The following is a 21,008-nucleotide window of genomic DNA, read 5'->3' on the forward strand; positions in this document are numbered from 1 at the left end:
TTCGGTTTACAGATTTAACATCACAAACCGGTAAATTTTGAAGTCGTTGAACCGTAACCTAAGAATGATACGCATGGAGATCCTCACATGTCTGGTGGCTGGATGAGATTAAAATGTTGTGATAATTATTTGATTTCTAGAAAAGCAAAATTCAGTGGCAACTGAGGACAAATTTCATTTCACTGTTTTCAATAATATTATTCGAAACCTTTCTAGGTTTATTGCCATGTTATAATAAATTAAAAATAATTTTTTATCGTTGTGATAAAAACAAGAAAAACAAAAGAGTACCAGCGATAAATGAAACGAGCTTTATTCCACTATTTTCAATATATTCACATTAGCCTAGGTTTGTGTGATATTACGAAGGGCAATAATTGAAATTTTGTGATTTTAACTAAAACAAAATACTATCACTAATATGGATAACCATTTCATTGTTTTTAACTCTTATTAGAAACTTCCATACGTTTAATGCAAATCAGGGTAGATTTTTACACATTAGTGGTTGTGACGAAAACAAAATACTGTCATCGATAAGTGAGGTCGATCTTCATTTCACTCTTTTCAATAATAAAAGTGAAACTTCCGTGTTTTTGTTCCATATTGGGATGGATTGCTACATATCTGTGGTTGTAACAAAAACAGTTTTATCAGCGATAACAGTGGGTGATTCCATATCGTTACACCAGAACTACAGCGGGATGTCTTGTAAAATTCATCTTTAATAACGAGAAAAAAATATTAAGTAATTTTGAGTACAATACATAAACATACAGCTAATTTAATAACAAGCGAAACAAATGAGAAACTGAAAAATATCATCCATTTGAAAACTGTAGAAACTTTTAAACAGGGGCGTACGCAAGGGGCGATTACCGGGTTTGAGCCCACCTCCTTGAACATTAAAAAATAATTACATATTTAGATTTGAATATTTTTTTTATCCACAAGCGTTTTCCCTTTTCTAATTTTTCACTGTCAGAGTAACAAAATCTACATCGACAAAATACATAGTCCTACCCTATTTTCAATATAATCTCCGTGCTTAGTGATGTGGTACGTTCAAATTATAACAATGCTATCTTTATTATAGAGAGACCTACCGCCTAGTACCGACCTTGTAACAAAATGAAGCCCCACATTGTCGATTTTAAACTCGTTTTAAGAGCAATATTCACACGTTCGTTAGTTTGAGTTCTGACTTTATTGTAAAACGTTCGTTTAACATTTTGTGCATCTGACAATTCATTTTAATAATGATAATAATAATAATAATAATAATAATAATAATAATAATAATAATATACAAAATTTAAAATACCGATAATGTAAATTGTAAACAATATTAATAATAAATCCCCAACCTTGACAAAATTCTGCGTTCGTCACTGCTTTCAAACAACAATTATCGCAAAACCACTGTTTGTTAAATAGCCCACTGTATTTCTGATGTAAAGATATCACAATTTGCAATGTTAACCGATATTTTTTCTATGTTTACTCCTATGGTACGTTGATATTTACATAGTTGTAAACATCATTCATTTCAAAACTGTAGAAACTTTTAAACAATTATCTCAAAACCACTGTTAATCAAAATAACCCACTGTAGTTCTGATGTAACCATATCACTATTTGCTATGTTAGTCGGTATTTTTTTCTAGGTTTACTCCTATGATACGTTGATAGTTACATAGTTGTAAATATAATCCATTTCAAAACTGTAGAAACTTTTAAACAAAAATTATCTCAAAACCAATGTTTATCAAACTAACCCACTTTAGTTCTGATGTAACCATATCACTATTTGCAATGTCAACCGATATTTTTTCTATGTTTACTTCAATGATACATTGATATTTACATAGTTATAAACATCATCCATTTCAAAATTGTAGGAACTTTTAAACAAGAATTATCTCAAAACCACTGTTTATCAAAATAACCCACTGTAATTCTGATGTAACCATATTACTATTTGCAATGTTAACCGATCTTTTCTTAGGTTTACTCCTATGATACGTTGATATTTACATAGTTGTAAACATAATCCATTTCAAAACTACAGAAACTTTTGAACAACAATTATCTCAAAACCACCGTTTATCAAAATAACCCGCTGTAGTTTTGATGTAACGACATCACTATTTGCAATGTTAACCGGTCTTTTTTCTAGGTTTACTTCTATGATACGTTGATATTTATATAGGGCCTAGTTGTAAATATCATCCATTTGAAAACTCTAGAAACTTTTAAACAACAATTATCTCAAAACCACTGTTTATCAACATAACCCACTGTAATTCTGATGTAACCATATTACTATTTGCAATGTTAACCGATCTTTTCTTAGGTTTACTCCTATGATGCGTTGATATTTACATAGTTGTAAACATAATCCATTTCAAAACTACAGAAACTTTTGAACAACAATTATCTCAAAACCACCGTTTATCAAAATAACCCGCTGTAGTTTTGATGTAACGACATCACTATTTGCAATGTTAACCGGTCTTTTTTCTAGGTTTACTTCTATGATACGTTGATATTTATATAGGGCCTAGTTGTAAATATCATCCATTTGAAAACTCTAGAAACTTTTAAACAACAATTATCTCAAAACCACTGTTTATCAAAATAACCCACTGTAATTCTGATGTAACCATATCACTATTTGCAATGTTAACCGATCTTTTCTTAGGTTTACTCCTATGATGCGTTGATATTTACATAGTTGTAAACATAATCCATTTCAAAACTACAGAAACTTTTGAACAACAATTATCTCAAAACCACCGTTTATCAAAATAACCCGCTGTAGTTTTGATGTAACGACATCACTATTTGCAATGTTAACCGGTCTTTTTTCTAGGTTTACTTCTATGATACGTTGATATTTACATAGGGCCTAGTTGTAAATATCATCCATTTGAAAACTCTAGAAACTTTTAAACAACAATTATCTCAAAACCACTGTTTATCAAAATAACCCACAGTAATTCTGATGTAACCATATCACTATTTGCAATGTTAACCGATTTTTTTTCAAGATTTACTTCTATGATACGTTGATATTTGCATAGTTGTAAACATCATCCATTTCAAAACTGTAGAAACTTTTAAACAACAATTTGTCAAAATAACCCACTGTAATTCTGATGTAACCATATCACTATTTGCAATGTCAGTCGGTATTTTTTTCTAGGTTTACTCCTATGATACGTTGATAGTTACGTAGTTGTAAATATCATCCATTTCAGAACTCTAGAAACTTCTAAACAACAATTATCTCAAAACCACTGTTTATGAAAATAACCCACTTTAGTTCTGATGTAACCATATCATTATTTGCAATGTTAGCCGATATTTTTTCTAGGTTTACTTCTATGATAAGTTGATATTTGCATAGTTGTAAATATCATCCATTTCAAAACTCTAGAAACTTTTAAACAACAATTATCTCAAAACCACTGTTTAGCGAAATAACCCACTGTAGTTCTGATGTAGCCATATCACTATTTGCAATGTTAACCGATCTTTTATTCTAGGTTTACTTCGATGATACGTTGATATTTACATAGTTGTAAACATCATTCATTTCAAAACTGTAGAAACTTTTAAACAACAATTATCTCAAAACCACCGTTTATCAAAATAACCCACTGTAGTTCTGATGTAACGATATCACTATTTGCAATGTTAACCGATCTTTTTTCTAGGTTTACTCCTATGATACGTTGATATTTACATAGTTGTAAACATCATCTATTTCAAAATTGTAGAACTTTTAAACAACAATTATCTCAAAACCACTATTTATCAAAATAACCTACTGTAGTTCTGATGTAACGATATAACTATTTGCAATGTTAACCGGTCTTTTTTCTAGGTTTACTCGTATGTTACGCTGATAGTTACATTGTTGTGATTGCAACACGAATAACAAGAAACAAAACTACCAGCAAGAACAGCGAATGACCTTGACTATACTATGGTCAGTCCCCATGCAAAATAATTGTGGTTTCCGTAAAAAGAAAGAGAGAGACGTAATCGGAACAATAAGTGACGTCAGAAGAGTCATCGATGGAAACAACTGACTGGCTAGCTGCGTCTCGTGTAGAGAGTTCAGGGATGAAAATTGTTTCTCGATTCGGGATTTTGTGGCTTTCTTCCGAACACTGCGATGGGCACACGGTCGAGTCGTAAGCACCCCACGGCCTCTGGAGTTGAGGACGTTGTTAAATAAAACAAAACACGTGATGAGTGACGTCAGAGTGGCAGACTTACCTGCGTGTGTGGTCCGCCGCGCCGGCGTGGTCACTGCAAAGCGCCGGCTCTTCTTCTTCTTCTCCGCAAGGTCACTGCGTGCGAAGTGGAGACATCGTCGCCGCGGTATCAGGGAGCAGCGCAGCTTTGTTGTCGAAAACGTGCGCTTCCCACGGCTAGCAGGCTGCGGTGGCCGAGGATCTCTCCCCTCTCGCCTCTTTTTAAAAACCGGTAACAGTCATTGGTCTAGTGTGAGGGATTCGCTGCTGGGGGGAGCCCGACAGGGGGCCGCTGGGGGCGGGGGGAGAGGAGGGCAGCACACAGACCTCCCGGGGCGACGTCGTAATGCCGCCCGTTGACAACAGGTGGCCCCGCTGAGGGCCGGCGGACCGCAGGTGGCTACTGACGCTGTCTGGGTGTTGCATCCGTGGCAAATACCACATCCTTCAATATCAATAATGTTTAACATAACATTACCTTTATTTCTGTGTTTAAATAATATTGTATTATTTATCAACTAGCCGTACCCGTGCGCTCCGCTGCACCCGTTAGAAATAAATATAAAGTAATTACATAATTAAAATAGGACATTTGATCCAGGCAACATTCGTGTTTGATAGGAGGATAAATCGTTTATTATGTTACTTAATTTAAATTGTATTTGCATAATTAAAATGCGATCATTTTGATCCAGAGGCCTCTCATTTGGTCATAAAAATTATTTTAGGAAATACAGGAAACAAATGTACAGAATAGCCTATCAAGTTTTCTGTGCATAAGAAGCTATTTTAATCTTACCTGTCCTCGATTCACTCAGAAGTTACTGTAATAACTTTATAGCATTATGTTCATCTAGAGAAATTACACTTTCCAATGGTGAAATGATTAATTATACAAATCGGTTAATTTAGCTTCCGATATTACTTCATACAAACACAGAAACATTCTCTGTAGGCTATCTTTCATAGCTTTCGATTGTTGTTGTCCAAGGCCCCTTATAGACGAAGTCATTTGTTTTTTAATTCATTACACGGCCTTAGATGGCAGTTATTTTAATTTTAAAACTCATTTATCTCATTAAATACCAGTCCTATCAAAATTTTTCAAGGAATAAGACTTATCGCAAATTATTTTTAAAGAAACTTTTGTTATGTAACATTTTTCACAAAAATCAATAATAAGCGAGATATTTCGATTTATTTAATTCAGGCCCCCTTATAACCCCCCTTTTAAATAATGTATTTTGAATGCCATATAGCCTAAAATCTAAGTTACAACGAACTTAATTTATATTCCAATTTTCATCGAAATCGGTTCAGCCATTATCGCGTGAAAAAGTAACAAACATACAGACAGACAGACAGACATACAAACAAAAATTTCAAAAAAGCGATTTTCGGTTTCAGAAAGATTAATTATATATGTTAGGACCAATTATTTTTGGAAAATCGAAAATTACCAGAAAAATTTCGACTACAGATTTATTATTAGTACAGATAACACTACCCAACAGCCATTTTGTAACCTAAACGAAAACACGTGATCTTACACAGGGGTGCAGTTGCAAATAAAATACTGTAGCACCAGGGCGCTACGCGAAAAGTTTATTGTTATGGATATAATAATTATTGCTTGCTTACTGATGGCTTTTAAGCAGGGGCAGAAATTTATGGAGACTATTTCGTTTATATGACGTCATTCCACTTTCGACCAATGAAGTGTAATGAAATTTTGAATTCCAACCAATCACACTCGGACTTTGCGATAATTTTTGCAGCTAGATTTATCGCTATCAATTTATCGCATGGTCGTTCTTTTATTTAGTCTTGTCTCCAACTGTTTCCCCGTGAATTGATGATCATGAATACATTAAGATGCAACTACACGGTTAAACTTTTCTTTCAACTTTAAAACAATAAATGCAAGATTGATATTTAATATTAATTAATATATTTACGCAGTGAAGACGACGTTCAAAACGGCGCACCATGTAGAAACAAAATCTTTATGCATCTTAATTGAACGTACCTTTTAAACTTGATTCTTTCAATATTCTTCCCAGATTGGAATATTGAACTGTGTAGATGCAGCTTAGTTCCGTTACACACTACAGCGAGAATGCGTTTGTCGAGCTATAAAAAATGCTTTCGTGTAGCACTCATTGTAAAGGTCGAAATAAGGCATAGCTGACATTGGTCCTGCTCCCACAGGTAACATAACCTATAGGTAGCCTATAAAATTTGTATTTTGTTAATGAAATGAAACAATTAATAGAAAGTCAGATATTCAAATTTAGTATTAGTATTTAGTATTTATTTATTTATTTATTTATTTATTTATTTATTTATTCAAATTTATGTAACATCATCGCATATCAAAACCAATGACCTTGCTAATAATAATAAGGTCTTTTCATCAAACTGCCTTCCGTATGGCGTAAAAAATTCGTGTTTTAATTAGGCCTATCTATACAGAGATGGCTTCACTGTGTAGCAACATATTTCGCTGTGAATACATAAGCTTTGGTATATATATAAATTGGAAATTTATCCTTTGAAGAGGTAGAAAAATTAAAATATCTTGGAGCAACAGTAACAAATATAAATGATACTCGGGAGGAAATTAAACATAGAATAAATATGGGAAATGCCTGTTATTATTCGGTTGAGAAGCTTTTATCATCTAGTCTGTTGTCAAAAAATCTGAAAGTTAGAATTTATAAAACAGTTATATTACCGGTTGTTCTTTATGGTTGTGAAACTTAGACTCTCACTTTGAGAGAGGAAGGTAGGTTAAGAGTGTTTGAGAATAAGGTGCTTCGGAAAATATTTGGGGCTAAGAGGGATGAAGTTACAGGAGAATGGAGAAAGTTACACAACACAGAACTGAACGCATTGTATTCTTCTCCTGACATAATTAGGAACATTACATCCAGACGTTTGAGATGGGCAGGGCATGTAGCACGTATGGGCGAATCCAGAAATGCATATAGAATGTTAGTTGAGAGGCCGGAGGAAAAAAGACCTTTGGGATATGATGATAGAGAGTGGATTAATCTTGCACAGGATAGGGACCGATGGCGGGCTTATGTGAGGGCGGCAATGAACCTCCGGGTTCTTTAAAAGCCAGTAAGTAAGTAAGTAAGTAAGTAAGTAAGTAAGTAAGTAAGTAAGTAAGTAAGTAAGTAAGTAAGTAAGTAAGTAAGTAAGTAAGGGAAAGTAGCCTATATCGTACCGGCGCCGAAATCGTACAACTATTAATATTGAGGAAAGTATTGCCTGCAGGAACTATCTGAGGAATTTTTCATGAAATACAAATAGAAACTGTCACTCGTTCAGTTTCCCGCCTTTCATCCAAGACAACAGCTGTATTAAATGGTGCTTAATAGCAAGTTCTGATTTCTCATATGAGATTTTGTTGCTTTTTCGTAAGCTTTTATTAAAACATTGAGTTAGTTTAATGAATGTGTTTTATTACACCTAGTATATAAGATTGTTTGCATTATTTAAACGGTAAAAATAGTCACTGTAACAGCTTTGTTTAGGTTATAATCTGAATAGTTTCCTTGGAGAGCTAGTTTCCTAAATCGTACCTTTGAAAGGTTGCTCATATCGTACCAGTACGATTTTGGCAACGTGAACAAATAACGTTAGGTGCATAATATTTTCAAATTTCAGAATAGATAATGATCAAACAAGAATACGGAAAATCGGAACCAAGTGCTGCACTTAAGGCACTGGATGAATTTCGATCCGGAGCAGTGGGATTGAATGAATGTTGCCGTAAGTACGAAATCTCAAAATCGATTTTCAAGCGAGATTTAATGGGCAAGGTAAAGAGAGGTCTGGATCGTCCTGCAAATGGATCCGTTAACGGGACGCTTTGTACAAATTTAACGTTGACGGAACGGGTTTCTCCCTAAACCAAAGATTTTGGTTCAAACGAGAACGAGAAAAAGAGTTCAGTAAGCTGTTGAGCTAACTTCAAGTCCCTGTAAGAATCAATTGCAGCAGAAGTAATCCAAAGGAAGAACTTCAAGGGGGGAGGGAACAAAAAAAAACTACAAATCAGCTATCAAAAAGAACGAAAAAGGCATCTGAAATTATTGATGTTAATGTAAAAGAAGATGACTGGTTTTATTTTATCTGTGAAGAAACTGTCATTATGATTCCTTGCTCTCTGTGCAATCAATGGGTGCATGAGACATGTGCAGGAGTTTCTACGGCTCAAGAAAACGTTCTCATTTTGTCTGTGACGTGTAACGACAGAATCTGACAAGTAAGTATCTTTCATATGTGTTAAATAAGATTGAATCTCAAGTGACCGTTCGTGTTTTCGTTTTACTAGATCTTGATAATATTTAAGATTTATAGCTATATTACAAAAATTTTTGTATCTTAAAACATCTGTTTCTCATCTGTATTAATAAAATTCCACATTAAACGATAATAATGTAATGAAATATGTTATTTTTATGAAGTTCTTATTGTGAAAATTATGTCTTTTATAAGTGGGTACGATTTAAGCAACCTATAGGTACGATTTAGGAAACTAGGCGCATAAATCTTACCACTTGCAAGAGTTTTAAATAATGTCCTTTAAAACAATTTATAATTATTTAAAAATTAAAAAAAAAAAAAATTTGTGTCCCAAGGTACTGTCTAAATGTCTAACAGTATATGCAATTAAAATCCCTTCCCATTTCTAAATAACTGAAGAAAAACTGAAAAGTGGTACGATATAGGCAACCTTCCCCTAAGTAAGTAAGTAATTTTATCATTTGTGTTTTTTAATATTGGACTCGGCGGAGATTGTTGGAGATTGATTTGTAGTCTTGGCGGAGATTAATGGATACTTTGGAAAATACAATTATTTTGGAATTGGACTATTAACTCAGTATGAGTATTACTTTCCAAATAATTAACATTAAAGATTCGTTGGATTCTGGTAAAGGTGCGGTATGTCCAATAGACAATATTTGTTGGATTGAGACTGTTCTTAACACATATCCAATAAAAACGAAAAAAAAAACTTGCAGCCCTCAAATTAACACTTTAAAATTATTAGTGAAATGTTGAATTCTCCGTCTTTTGAGTTCATTAATCTAATCAGAACACCTGGAATACCATGTAATGTAGCCTACTTACAGTATATCAAATTGAACTAAAAAAAAATCCGAAAAAAACTCAGAATATGAAATTCGCTATAAAACGACGCAATAGTAATAATTCGCAAATGTGTTCATATTTCGCTATTAGAACTCTATTTCGCGATTTGTCGCGATTGTTTTATCTGCATAATTATTATTAATCAAAATCACTTAATTCGTAACGATTAGTAAAAATCTATTGTATATCTATTATGTCGTGATTTTTGCGATCTCCATAAATACCCGGCCCTGATTTTAAGGAACCCGCAGGTTCAATACCGCCTTCACATAAGCCCGACGTCGGTCCCTATCCTGAGCAATATTAATCCAGTCTCTGTCATCATATCCCACCTCTCTCAAATCCGTTTTAATATTACCCTCCCATCTACGTCTCGGCCTCTCCAAAGATCTTTTTCCCTCCTGTCTTCCAACTAACACTCTATATGTATTTCTGGATTCGCCCATACGTGCTACATGCCCTGCCCATCTCAAACGTCTGGATTTAATGTTCCTAATTATGTCAGGTGAAGAATACAATGCGTGCAGTTCTGTGTTGTGTAACTTTCTCCATTCTCCTGTAACTTCATCCCTCTTAGACCCAAATATTTTCCTAAGCACCTTATTCTCAAACACCCTTAACCTATGTTCCTCTCTCAAAGTGAGACTCCAAGTTTCACATCCATACAGAACAACCGGTATCCAGAAATGCATATAGAGTGTTAGTTGGGAGGCCGGAGGGAAAAAGACCTTTGCGGAGGCCGAGACGGAGATGGGAAGATAATATTAAAATGGATTTGAGGGAGGTGGGATATGATGGTAGAGACTGGATTAATCTTGCTCAGGATAGGGACCAATGGCGGGCTTATGTGAGGGCGGCAATGAACCTCCGGGTTCTCTAAAAGCCAATAAGTAATAATAATAAATCGCCAGATACGTACCTTTACTATGTTCTATATCTTTACGTAGGTGTGAAGAATAAGAGAACGACAAGAAAAATAGAGAATACAATAACGTAAATCATTTCTATTGCTAAGCAAGTCAGATCTTGAAACTTCAGTTACTTTTCATATATTTGGCTCTCGAACATAAAATTTTCACGTTGAAACATCCAAATTCTTGTTTCCTTAATTTGAATAAGATCCAAACAGATTGTTATATTGTGATTTTTTCCTTTCTCAATGTCATTCTTATTCCGATAACTTATCTTGCTAAACAAATATTTACAATATTTCAGTCTTTACTTATTATTTAAAGTAGGTGAATACAATAGTTTTAATCCTTACATTATTTGGATCGATGACTGAAGAAAGGACGTAAGTTCAGAAAACCTATTTTTGAGGAAACTAAAAAAACTTAAAATAACTTAGTTGTTATTTCTTTAAAAGTATACATGTATGCTGACTGATCAGACGTTATATAAAACAAATTTCATTTGTAGTTTTGTGTCATTAATTTTTAAAACTGTTGGACTTAAGTCCTTTCTGCAATCAACAGCCATTAACAGTTTTAAGTGCTTAGTTAATTATGTTAGTAAAGGTACAAAAAAATATGCAATAAAAAGGTATTCAAGCATTTTCTTTAATATTAAATCCATTTTTAACATAGTTTTAAACGTATTTTTAAAACATTTCAATCGACATTTAACATGAATTACTAACGATTTTAGCAGGCACCGTTTTACCTGCATAGTTCGTAGTCCCTTTGATTCAGCAACTTTTATCTTATTTGTTTTATATTCAAATGGATTATAAATGCCTCTTTTACGATTATTCACTGCTACTTCTTCGTTGCTATCGCTACTAGATGCCACGTGCACTTGTACACTAATCAGCTACTGAAATAGAATGAAAAATTAAATAACAAAAATATCAACAATGAAACAATATTAATTCTAAGAAAATGATTGGTTCTTAATATTACATCGTCTGTATACATGTTTGCCAACATTTGTTTGCAGAAAAGTGCTCATCGATGAGTCTATTTTTAGATAATTTTCTTCTTCTTCTTCTTCATCTTCTGCCAAGACACAGTTTTGGGTTGTTTCCCGTCTGTGAACTACAAATGGAATTGATCCGTCCAACGTCGCTGAGGTTTAGAGAAATTTGAATTTAGAATTCATTTTTGTATGTATTCCAATAAGCTATGTAATAATGAAAAATACAAAAGTAAAGTTTGATATTTCCGTCTTTGACTTATTTTTTAAAATGTCAACAAAGTTATTTTATGCTCGACCATGCCGAAATGTAGTAATTATACACCTGGTAGCAGACTTTTAATGCACCTCATTAAAGTACACCTATTCATTATAGTTCAGTTGTTCAGCCAATGTGAAATCACCATTGGACCTCGGCATCAACCTCTTTGATTTGATTACCTGGTTGGGTTTTTCCGAGGTTTTCCCCAACCAAAAGGCAAATGCCGGGTAATATTTTGGCGAATCCTCGGACCTCACCTCATCTCACTACATCTCGCCAAAATATTGTAAAAAATTGCACAAAATTGTAAAAATTGTAGAAAATTACTAAATTGCAAAAACTGTAAACATTTGTAAAAATAGTAATTGCAATATTGTAAAATTTTGACTTGTTCCACATCTTAAAGCTTCATTGCTCATGCAAGATCTATGGAATAAAATAAATGAATGAATGGAATGAATGAATAAAACCGCAAGTATAGATTATTCTCGGATATGCAATCGAAAGACAATTAGCGAAACGTCACGGAGGCTGGAAATCCAATACTGTCGCAGAAGGTTATGTTCTGTTACTATAATAATTAGCGTTAATTGTAAATAATATTCAAATACATTCAATTTGTCATCTCGTTTTTCAATTCTAAATCAATTTCCAGGTTATATCAATATTAATGTTCATGTTATTCTCTAGATTATATCAAGGTCAATGACATTCGTCCCTCGGAAAGAATCAATACTTTCGCGTCTGCGCACATCTCACAATTTAGAAGGTCAGTTACGCTCTTCACTTAGATAACCACAACATGAATACTTATCAATAATTTCAAGTTAGAAATATGGTCGAGCATAAAAAGTCGTATGAAACTTGCCTATAATGGTAATTAAGACGCTCGTACGAAAATTATGAAACTCGCTTGCGCTCGTTTCATAAACAAACATACTCGCATCTTAAATACTACCATTATAGGCTCGTTGCATAATGTACTATTTGCTAATACATCTTATTACACGTGAACGTTTTCGCGCCTTGTTATGGACATCATCAGACAACTGTGTAGGTATCTATATATGTGGTGAGTAAATCAACATTACATATTGCAAAAGTTTAACCAAATTTTACAAACTTTAAAATTTAAAAATCTTTCAAAAAACGTTTTAAAAAAGCTTTCGGATTGGAAAGTAAAAATAATTAATTAACAAAATTACATATAAAATAGTTTTGAAATATGCATATTTAATAATATCATACTAAAATTGTCTGTGACAGATAATAAATTTTGCGAAAAACATGCTTCACTATGTTATGGGTAGATTATTAAATGTGTATTTTGCGCAATTTTATATGTACTTATGTTAATTTGGTTAAACTCTTGCAATATGTAATAGTAATATACGTTACAAGAACGGTATGTTGACGTTTTCATGGTCGAGGAAAAGATTGAAAAAGCGAAACGTAGTTGAGCTTTTTTAATTTCCGAGAACATGAAAACAAACATACCGCTCGTGTATCGTACATTATTTTGCGCGAAGATCGTTTATTACATACCTGAAAGACGAATTTCTAATTAGTTGCAATGAAAACTCCATCTTGGTTTCTGTTTAATGACGCCAACTTCGGAACACCAAAATATCTTTCTTGCTGTAAAATGTTTTCTGTGTTTACTTTACTCCAGCAGGCCGTGATATACGTCTGTCTTTTTTTCCCCCAGTCTATAAATGCGAACTCAAAACAAACGGTAAGGTTATGTAATGATTTATTTTTCATTTTAATATTTTAACAATATTATTTATATAACATATTGCAGTAATAACATCGGCATCTGGAATCTCGTTGATTTTTTCACGGCTTCCTTAATGTTACTTGTATCAGGAATGTAATAAGTTTCGTGGAGTGGTAGACTTTACTTAATTTTTGCAAATATTTAAAAACAATAATTAACATTGCAATTTAGGTGAAATTGCAGTGGTAAGTTTCCAATGTATAATTATTACTATGTTAAACGTCTCTAAAAATAATATGTTAAAAGCCTAAAGAGTAAAATGAATGTCGCGCTTAAGCGGTAAGAAGAGGGAAATTGTTATGTGTGTTACGTTGGGAATACTGAATGTGGTATTTCACACTTACTGCGTATTGGTTCTGTGCGGAAAACAAGCAAATACGCACGATCTCGCACAATATTGATTTATTCACCATATACAGAGCATATCAAAAGTCCGGTAACACTTTCATTATTTTATTACACAAAAACTACTAATGATAGCACTTTCAAAGATATGCCAGTTTAAAGTCAAACTCTCAAAGTTATTCAGCCGCTTAATTTTCAGCGACGAAGCGACATTCCATACGAGTGGGAAAATTAACAAGCACAACTGTCGTGTACACAGAAACCTCACAGAATCATTGAACATGAGCGTGATTCACCAAAGGTGAATGTTTTCTGCGCGTTGTCACAACGAAAACTGTACGGACCTTTCTTCTTCATTGGGGCTACTGTGACTGGACATTCATATCTGGACATGTTGGAGCAATGGTTGGTGCCTCAACTTGGACAAGATCTCGATGACGATTTCATCTTTCAGCAAGATGGGGCTCCGCCACATTTCCACAATGCAGTTCGTGCTTACCTGAATGCGGAGATGTCTGATCGTTGGATAGGACGTACTAGAGTAAGGGACAGATGTTTGATGACATGGCCACCAAGGTCACCCGATATGACTGCATGTGACTTTTTTCTATGGGGGTATCTAAAGGACCGTATGTTTGTACCGCCTTTGTCACGTGATTTAGAGCAACTAAAAACAAGAATTCGAGAAGCTGCCGCCACGGTCACAGAGGATATGTTGAAAAGGGTATGGGAAGAGTTTGATTATCGTTTGGACATCTGCCGAGTCACCCGTGGTTCACACATTGAATCTCTGTAAGGTGTAAAACGAACTTTGAGAGTTTGACTTTAAACTGACGTGTGTTTGAAAGTGGTATCATTAGTAGTTTTTGTATAATAAAATATTGAAAGTGTTACCGGGTTTTGATATACCCCGTATATCTACACAATTGTATGAAGATTCCCATAACAAGGCGCGAAAACGTTCACTTGTAATAAGATATAATAACAAAAATAATTTTGTTGACATTTTAATAAATAAGTCAAAGACGGAAATATCAAACTTTACTTTTGTATTTTTCATTTTTTCACTATTTTTAGATGTTATAAAATTGATCTTAACTCATTTTCTTAAAAAAGTGGACTTAAGTCCTTTCTGCAGTCATCGATTCATTTATTTTTAATTTGAACAAACGTTTTCGCTTTTTAGTTTTAATATTAATATCTTGTTCTAAAAAAATTAACATTTTAATATTTGGAAGTGTTTTTTAACTTAATAATAAATTTCTAAATTATAGACATCAGCTCAAAGAATTTTGAGTGACCACAAGGGTCCTGAATACAATAAACATGTACAATATAATGTGATGTGATACATTAAAGAAAAAAAGAAAGTTAAATGTTGAAGGCAAATATAAGTAGATTAATTGAAATAGAGATGATGATGTAATATTTGAAGAGAATCCTTGATAATATTTATAAGAATAGACATTACATAATCAAAAGGAATGTGAAGTTTCTTAAGATAATTCCATGTGAATTTTGTGATTGAACCTCTACTGCCAAACAGCAAACCAATGACAGACCATTGTTTAAGAGGGACGTTGTACTTTTGAGAAAGATACGGCAGACAAGGTTCATATATGGACTTCTTCTCAATATCAACCTCGGTGCCCTGATTTAGGTTTCTTTCGAAACGGATAGTAGGGTCAAGAACAAGAGCCCGTTTTAAGCGTCCGTTGATAGCAATAATGTCTGCCCGTCTAAAAGAACACACTGTACTTCCTCATGAATCTCCCAATTTAAAGTTTTTAACGATGTCGCCAAAGCATGTCGTACACGATGATGTCTAGCATTGATCAGCAGCTCGCCTTTGGGGCATTGTCCAAGCACGTGTCCAAGTGTTTCAAGCTCGCTACAGTCTGGATGACGGCAGCGGGTTGTGCTTAGAGTTCTGCCCGGTATTGCGCGAACCGCCGAAATATTGCTTGAAATTTTTAAAGCATTGGTCCATTCTGAGGAAGATAAGCCCTTTCGATTGCTTACCCATGAGTTAGCCTTGGGGAGACCACTATAAACAATAACCCCTTTACCACGCAAGGTATGGTTTGTCCAAGTTTGGAATGCGTCATTTCTTAAGTGTTTGCGAATTTTACGACCTGACCAGTTGGTAGCATCAATAGCTGTGATAATTCTATTTATATAATCACCTTCACTTGTTAAACTTTGTTATGGTATTCAATTTGAATTGTAAACTTAAGAACTGATGATGATTTATATAAAAATTGAAAACGTTTGTCAAAATTAAAAATGCGTATTGTAATGTGTAAAACTATTGTGTTCGCCTACTTGAAATGATAAGTTGTTGTTTAATAAATTGTCCGAAGATAGATCTGAACCTCACAAGTGACACCAACAAGGCACCACCTATGAGGCAACTAGGCCAGGAGATAATTTAGTAGGGTGGCCAGTTTCTTCCCCCCTAAATTGCAGACACGGTCGACTACTTACACATTACACTAGTCAGACTTCAGATGCATACAAACAATTGTTCGCATAGACTGAAATATTATTAAGATTTGTTTAGAGCTATGTGATGTCTGATTGAGTTTCCAAAACTTGGAATGGGTTAATTCATTGTTAGATCTATTAGACTCTTAACTTCGAGAAAGGATTTCCTCCTGTTGTTTTGCTGATATACGACATTTTAAATAATCTTTGGAATGTATATTTACTTACTTACTTACTGGCTTTTAAGGAACCCGGAGGTTCATTGCCGTCCTCACATAAGCCCGCCATTGGTCCCTATCCTGAGCAAGATTAATCCAGTCTCTGTCATCATATCCCACCTCCCTCAAATCCAGTTTAATACTATCTTCCCACCTACGTCTCGGCCTCCCTAAAGGTCTTTTTCCCTCCGGTCTCCCAACTAACACTCTATATACATTTCTGGATTCGCCCATACGTGCTATATGCCCTGCCCATCTCAATCGTCTGGATTTAATGTTCTTAATTATGTCAGGTGAAGAATACAATGCGTGCAGTTCTGTGTTGTGTAACTTTCTCCATTCTCCTGTAACTTCATTCCTCTAACACCCAAACATTTTCCTAAGCACCTTATTCTCAAACACCCTTAATCTCTGTTCTTCTTTCCAAGTAAGAGTTCAAGTTTCACAACCATACAGAACAACCGGTAATATAACTGTTTTATAAATTCTAACTTTCAGATTTTTCGACAGCAGACTGGATGATAAGAGCTTCTCAACCGAATAATAACAGGCATTTCCCATATTTATTCTGTGTTTAAGTTCATCCCGAGTGTCATTTATATTTGTTGCTGTTGCTCAAAGATATTTGAATTTTTCCACCTCTTCAAAGGATAAATTTCCAATTTTTATATTTCCATTTCGTACAATATTCCCGTCACGAGACATAATCATATACTTTGTCTTTTCGGTATTTACTTCTAAACCTATCTCTTTACTTGCTTCAAGTAAAATTCCCGTGTTTTCCCTAATCATTTGTGGATTTTCTCCTAACATATTTACGTCATCCGCATAGACAAGAAGCTGATGTGTATCCCGTTCAATTCCAAACCCTTTGTGTTATCCTGAACGTAATTACTAGATATAAATATGTAATAAGGTAAAATATTGTATTTCCATAAGGAAAAATATAAAATATTGACAACCAGTAGATTAGTACGAATATGTTTACAACTCTTGGTCAAAATTATACCAGAAAACTATGTAATATCCTAGAATTCATCCATAACCTCTTTTCGATCAGCCTGCGATGTAGGAAAATGGATGCACTTTGTGTCAAGCGATGCTATTGCATTGCTTACAACGTGAATGATCGTATTGCAGTAGTCGTATATGTCTGTGAATTGTTACCTCTTAATAGTACATTATGCAACGAGCCTATAATGGTAGTAATTAAGACGCGAGTATGTTTATGAAATGAGCGTAAGCGAGTTTCATAATTTTCATACGAGCGTCTTAATTACCATTATAGTCAAGTTTCATACGACTTTTTATGCTCGACCATATTTCTAACTTGAAATTATTCATAAGTATTCATGTTATTCTTATCTGACTGAGGAGCGGAACTGACCTTGTGCAATACCTCGTAAATTGTGAGATGTGCGCAGACGCGAAAGTATTGATTTTTTTCCGAGAAACAAATGTCGCCATTGACCTTGATACAATTTAGAGAGTAAAATAAACATTAATCTTGATATAACCTTGAAATTGAATTAGACATTGAAAAACGAGATGACAAATTGAATTTATTTTAATATTATTTACAATTAACGCTAATTATTATAGTAACAGAACTAGTTGTCTTTCGATTGCATATCCGAGAATAATCGATACTTGCGCTTTCATATTGCTACAATGGTATTTTGTGATTGGTGGAACACCTGAACTTTAATGAATAGGTGTACTTTAATGAGGTTCATTATAGGGCTGCTACCAGGTGTATAATTACTACATTTGGGCGTGGTCGAGCATAATAGTACATTATGCAACGAGCCTATAATGATAATAATTAAGAAGCGAGCATGGATGTTTATGAAACGAGCTTCTTAATTACCATTATAGGCGAGTTTCATACGACTTTTTATGCTCGACCATATTTCTAACTTGAAATTATTCAGATGTATACATGTATCTGACAAGATCGGAAGTGACCTTGTTTTAGGTCGTGAATTGTGAAATGTGCGCAGACGCGAAAGTATTGATTTTTTCCGAGGAACAATAATGTCATTGACCTTGATGTAATCCCGTTAAACTTGATATAACCTTGATTATTGAATTCAACATTGAAAAACGAGATGACAAATTGAATTTATTTGAATATTATTTACAATTAACGCTAATTATTATAGTTTTTTTATTTTATTGGGTTATTTTACGACGCTGTATCAACATCTTGGTTATTTAGCGTCTGAATGAGATGAAGGTGATAATGCCGGTGAAATGAGTCCGGGGTCCAGCACCTAAAGTTACCCAGCATTTGCTCGCATTGGATTGAGGGAAAACCCCGTAAAAAACCTCAACCAGGTAACTTGCCCCGGCCGGGAATCGAACCCGGGCCACCTAGTTTCGCAGCCAGACGCGCTGACCGTTACTCCACAGGTGTGGACCTAATTATTATAGTAACAGAACATAACCTTCTGCGACAGTATTGGATTTCCAGCCTCCGTGACTTTTCGCTAATTCTCTTTCGATTGCATATCCGAGAATAATCGATACTTGCAGTTTTATAACGGTTCAAAGCTGACTTGTCATTGGCTGAACACCAGTAAGCTGAGTTGACATTGGCTGAAGACCTGTACTTTAATGAGTAGGTGTACTTTAATGACATGCATTAAAGGACTGCTTCCAGGTGTATAATTACTACATTTCGGCATGGTCGAGCATAAAATAATTAAAATGTCAGTTGCATGCAATCGTAATGTTGTAATCACCCATTTCTTAGGATAAATAGGATTATTTCTGTTTGTGGGATATTTCAAACGATCGTCTGTTGCAGCAGAAATATTATGATAGATTTCGATAAAAGAAATCCCTCGTAAGAATTCTCTCTTTTCACTGACAACTTCGCGCTCACCATCATCCCGAGCCCAGTAATCAAAAACAAATATGCGTCTTCGCAATCATCAGCTGTCAATCTGACTGTCATTTGTTTTACTACCAAATACCTTACTATAATAATACCGGACAGCTGTAAACTATTAGCATTGGCGTGAGTGCGAAATATCGCGGACCTGACATCTAGCGCAGAGGGATGGAATTACGTCCACATATACAAATATTAACATATCGAGATTCGGACTATTGTTTAAAACGTGAGTTACTAATGTGGAATTATATATGAAACACTTAAGAAATGTTGAATAATATTTAATGTAAAATTATTATCTTATATCAAAGCTGCATATTATGAGAAATATTGCATACTTCATATTACTTTCCGTAATTAATTGTTACATATTTTTTCTTTGGTTTACCGAGACAAAATCAATCTGATATTAGGAATGAATTTACAGTAATGTTATATATACGCATTGCTGACAACTGCAAAGATAAAATTGATAGTAATCTGATGCTTGTAATAATTAGTAAAGGCATGTGGACAACAATAAAACTTAATTTGATAAAACCTTGAAATCCAATACGTTTTAACTTCTATTTATTTATTAGGTCTAAATGAAAAAAACTAATTTGTATTTTTCTATCAACACAAAGACGAAGGAATTAGGCCTACTAAAGAATGTTGTTGACTCACGTTTTATGAACTGTCGGAAATCGAAAGTACGATTTGGAGCAATTTGTAATGCTGTAATTTTGTAGCAATTATAAACAGCACATATACACCCTGACATTTTAACACATTACTAATTAACAAAACTATTAACTAGCCCAGCAACAATATACATTGCAGTTGATTACAGCTTGTTTCTCGAGTATCTCCATCCCGGCAGATAGGTAGCAGCACCATCGTCGTTCGCACGTAAAATTGCTAGCTGTCCGGTAGTATTATAGTAAGGTATTTGTTACTACTACTTAATTGATGGTCATCGCCTTCAAGAGCTCGAATATGTCTGGTTAGAAATGACCGTGATTAACATCCTGTTTAAGTTCTAACCGAAATCGATGCACCGTAAAAATACTTAAACCGGGGTTAGGTGGCAATTTTAACCGGTGGTTACACTAACTGACATTGTTACACTGCTGATTTTCTTACACCAGCACTCTCAGCTGTTGTGTGCTAACGAAGCCCCTGACATACAAAGTGGATGCTACACGCTAGACAATACCGCAAGAGAAGTTGCCGCGAAACAAGGCGTCCATTTTCCATTCTGAATATCTGAACAAACGAATGAACGGTGTCGATAGTTACCAAATTTAGAAATTCCTATACACAAGGAGAGTCCGCATATATACTCAACTACTTAAAATAGTATATTACGATACAAGGTTGGGAAGAGCTTTTTACAAAATCGAGGAAGATTTTTAAAAACGAGCAGAGAGAATTTTTTAATTTCAGAGATTTTCTAATGTAATTCACAAACGTGTATTGTACAGCATTTTTTTTGCACTATCATATTTTTAGAATTGCAAATACAATACGTGGTGAGTAAAAAGTATGGAACAATGTTTGTAACTTTTTTATTTCTGATTTTATGAAAAAACTGTTTATACAAAAGTTGTAGGCTATCATAGAAGGAATATTTTGAATATATTTCCAAGTACTATGCTTTTCATTTATAAAAGGTGTGCCA

General features: G+C 34.2%; 1 protein-coding gene and 1 long non-coding RNA gene across 2 annotated transcripts in view; both read right to left on the reverse strand.

Moving 5' to 3' along the window:
* Nucleotides 1-4,712, reverse strand: part of LOC138713964 (zinc finger protein GLIS1-like) — a 105,317-nt gene extending 100,605 nt beyond the window's left edge. Inside the window, exons 1-2 of the mRNA XM_069846544.1 lie at nt 4,596-4,712; nt 4,291-4,486 (exon numbers count right to left, since the gene is read on the reverse strand). Of these exons, the coding sequence (XP_069702645.1) occupies nt 4,291-4,486; nt 4,596-4,712 (313 nt within the window). The remainder of the gene's footprint in view (nt 1-4,290; nt 4,487-4,595) is intronic.
* Nucleotides 1-21,008, reverse strand: part of LOC138713829 (uncharacterized) — a 280,083-nt gene that overhangs the window by 100,605 nt on the left and 158,470 nt on the right. The gene's annotated exons all lie outside the window — the stretch shown is intronic.

Source organism: Periplaneta americana, chromosome 14, assembly GCF_040183065.1.
Source record: "Periplaneta americana isolate PAMFEO1 chromosome 14, P.americana_PAMFEO1_priV1, whole genome shotgun sequence".
Taxonomy (NCBI): Eukaryota; Metazoa; Arthropoda; class Insecta; order Blattodea; family Blattidae; genus Periplaneta; species Periplaneta americana.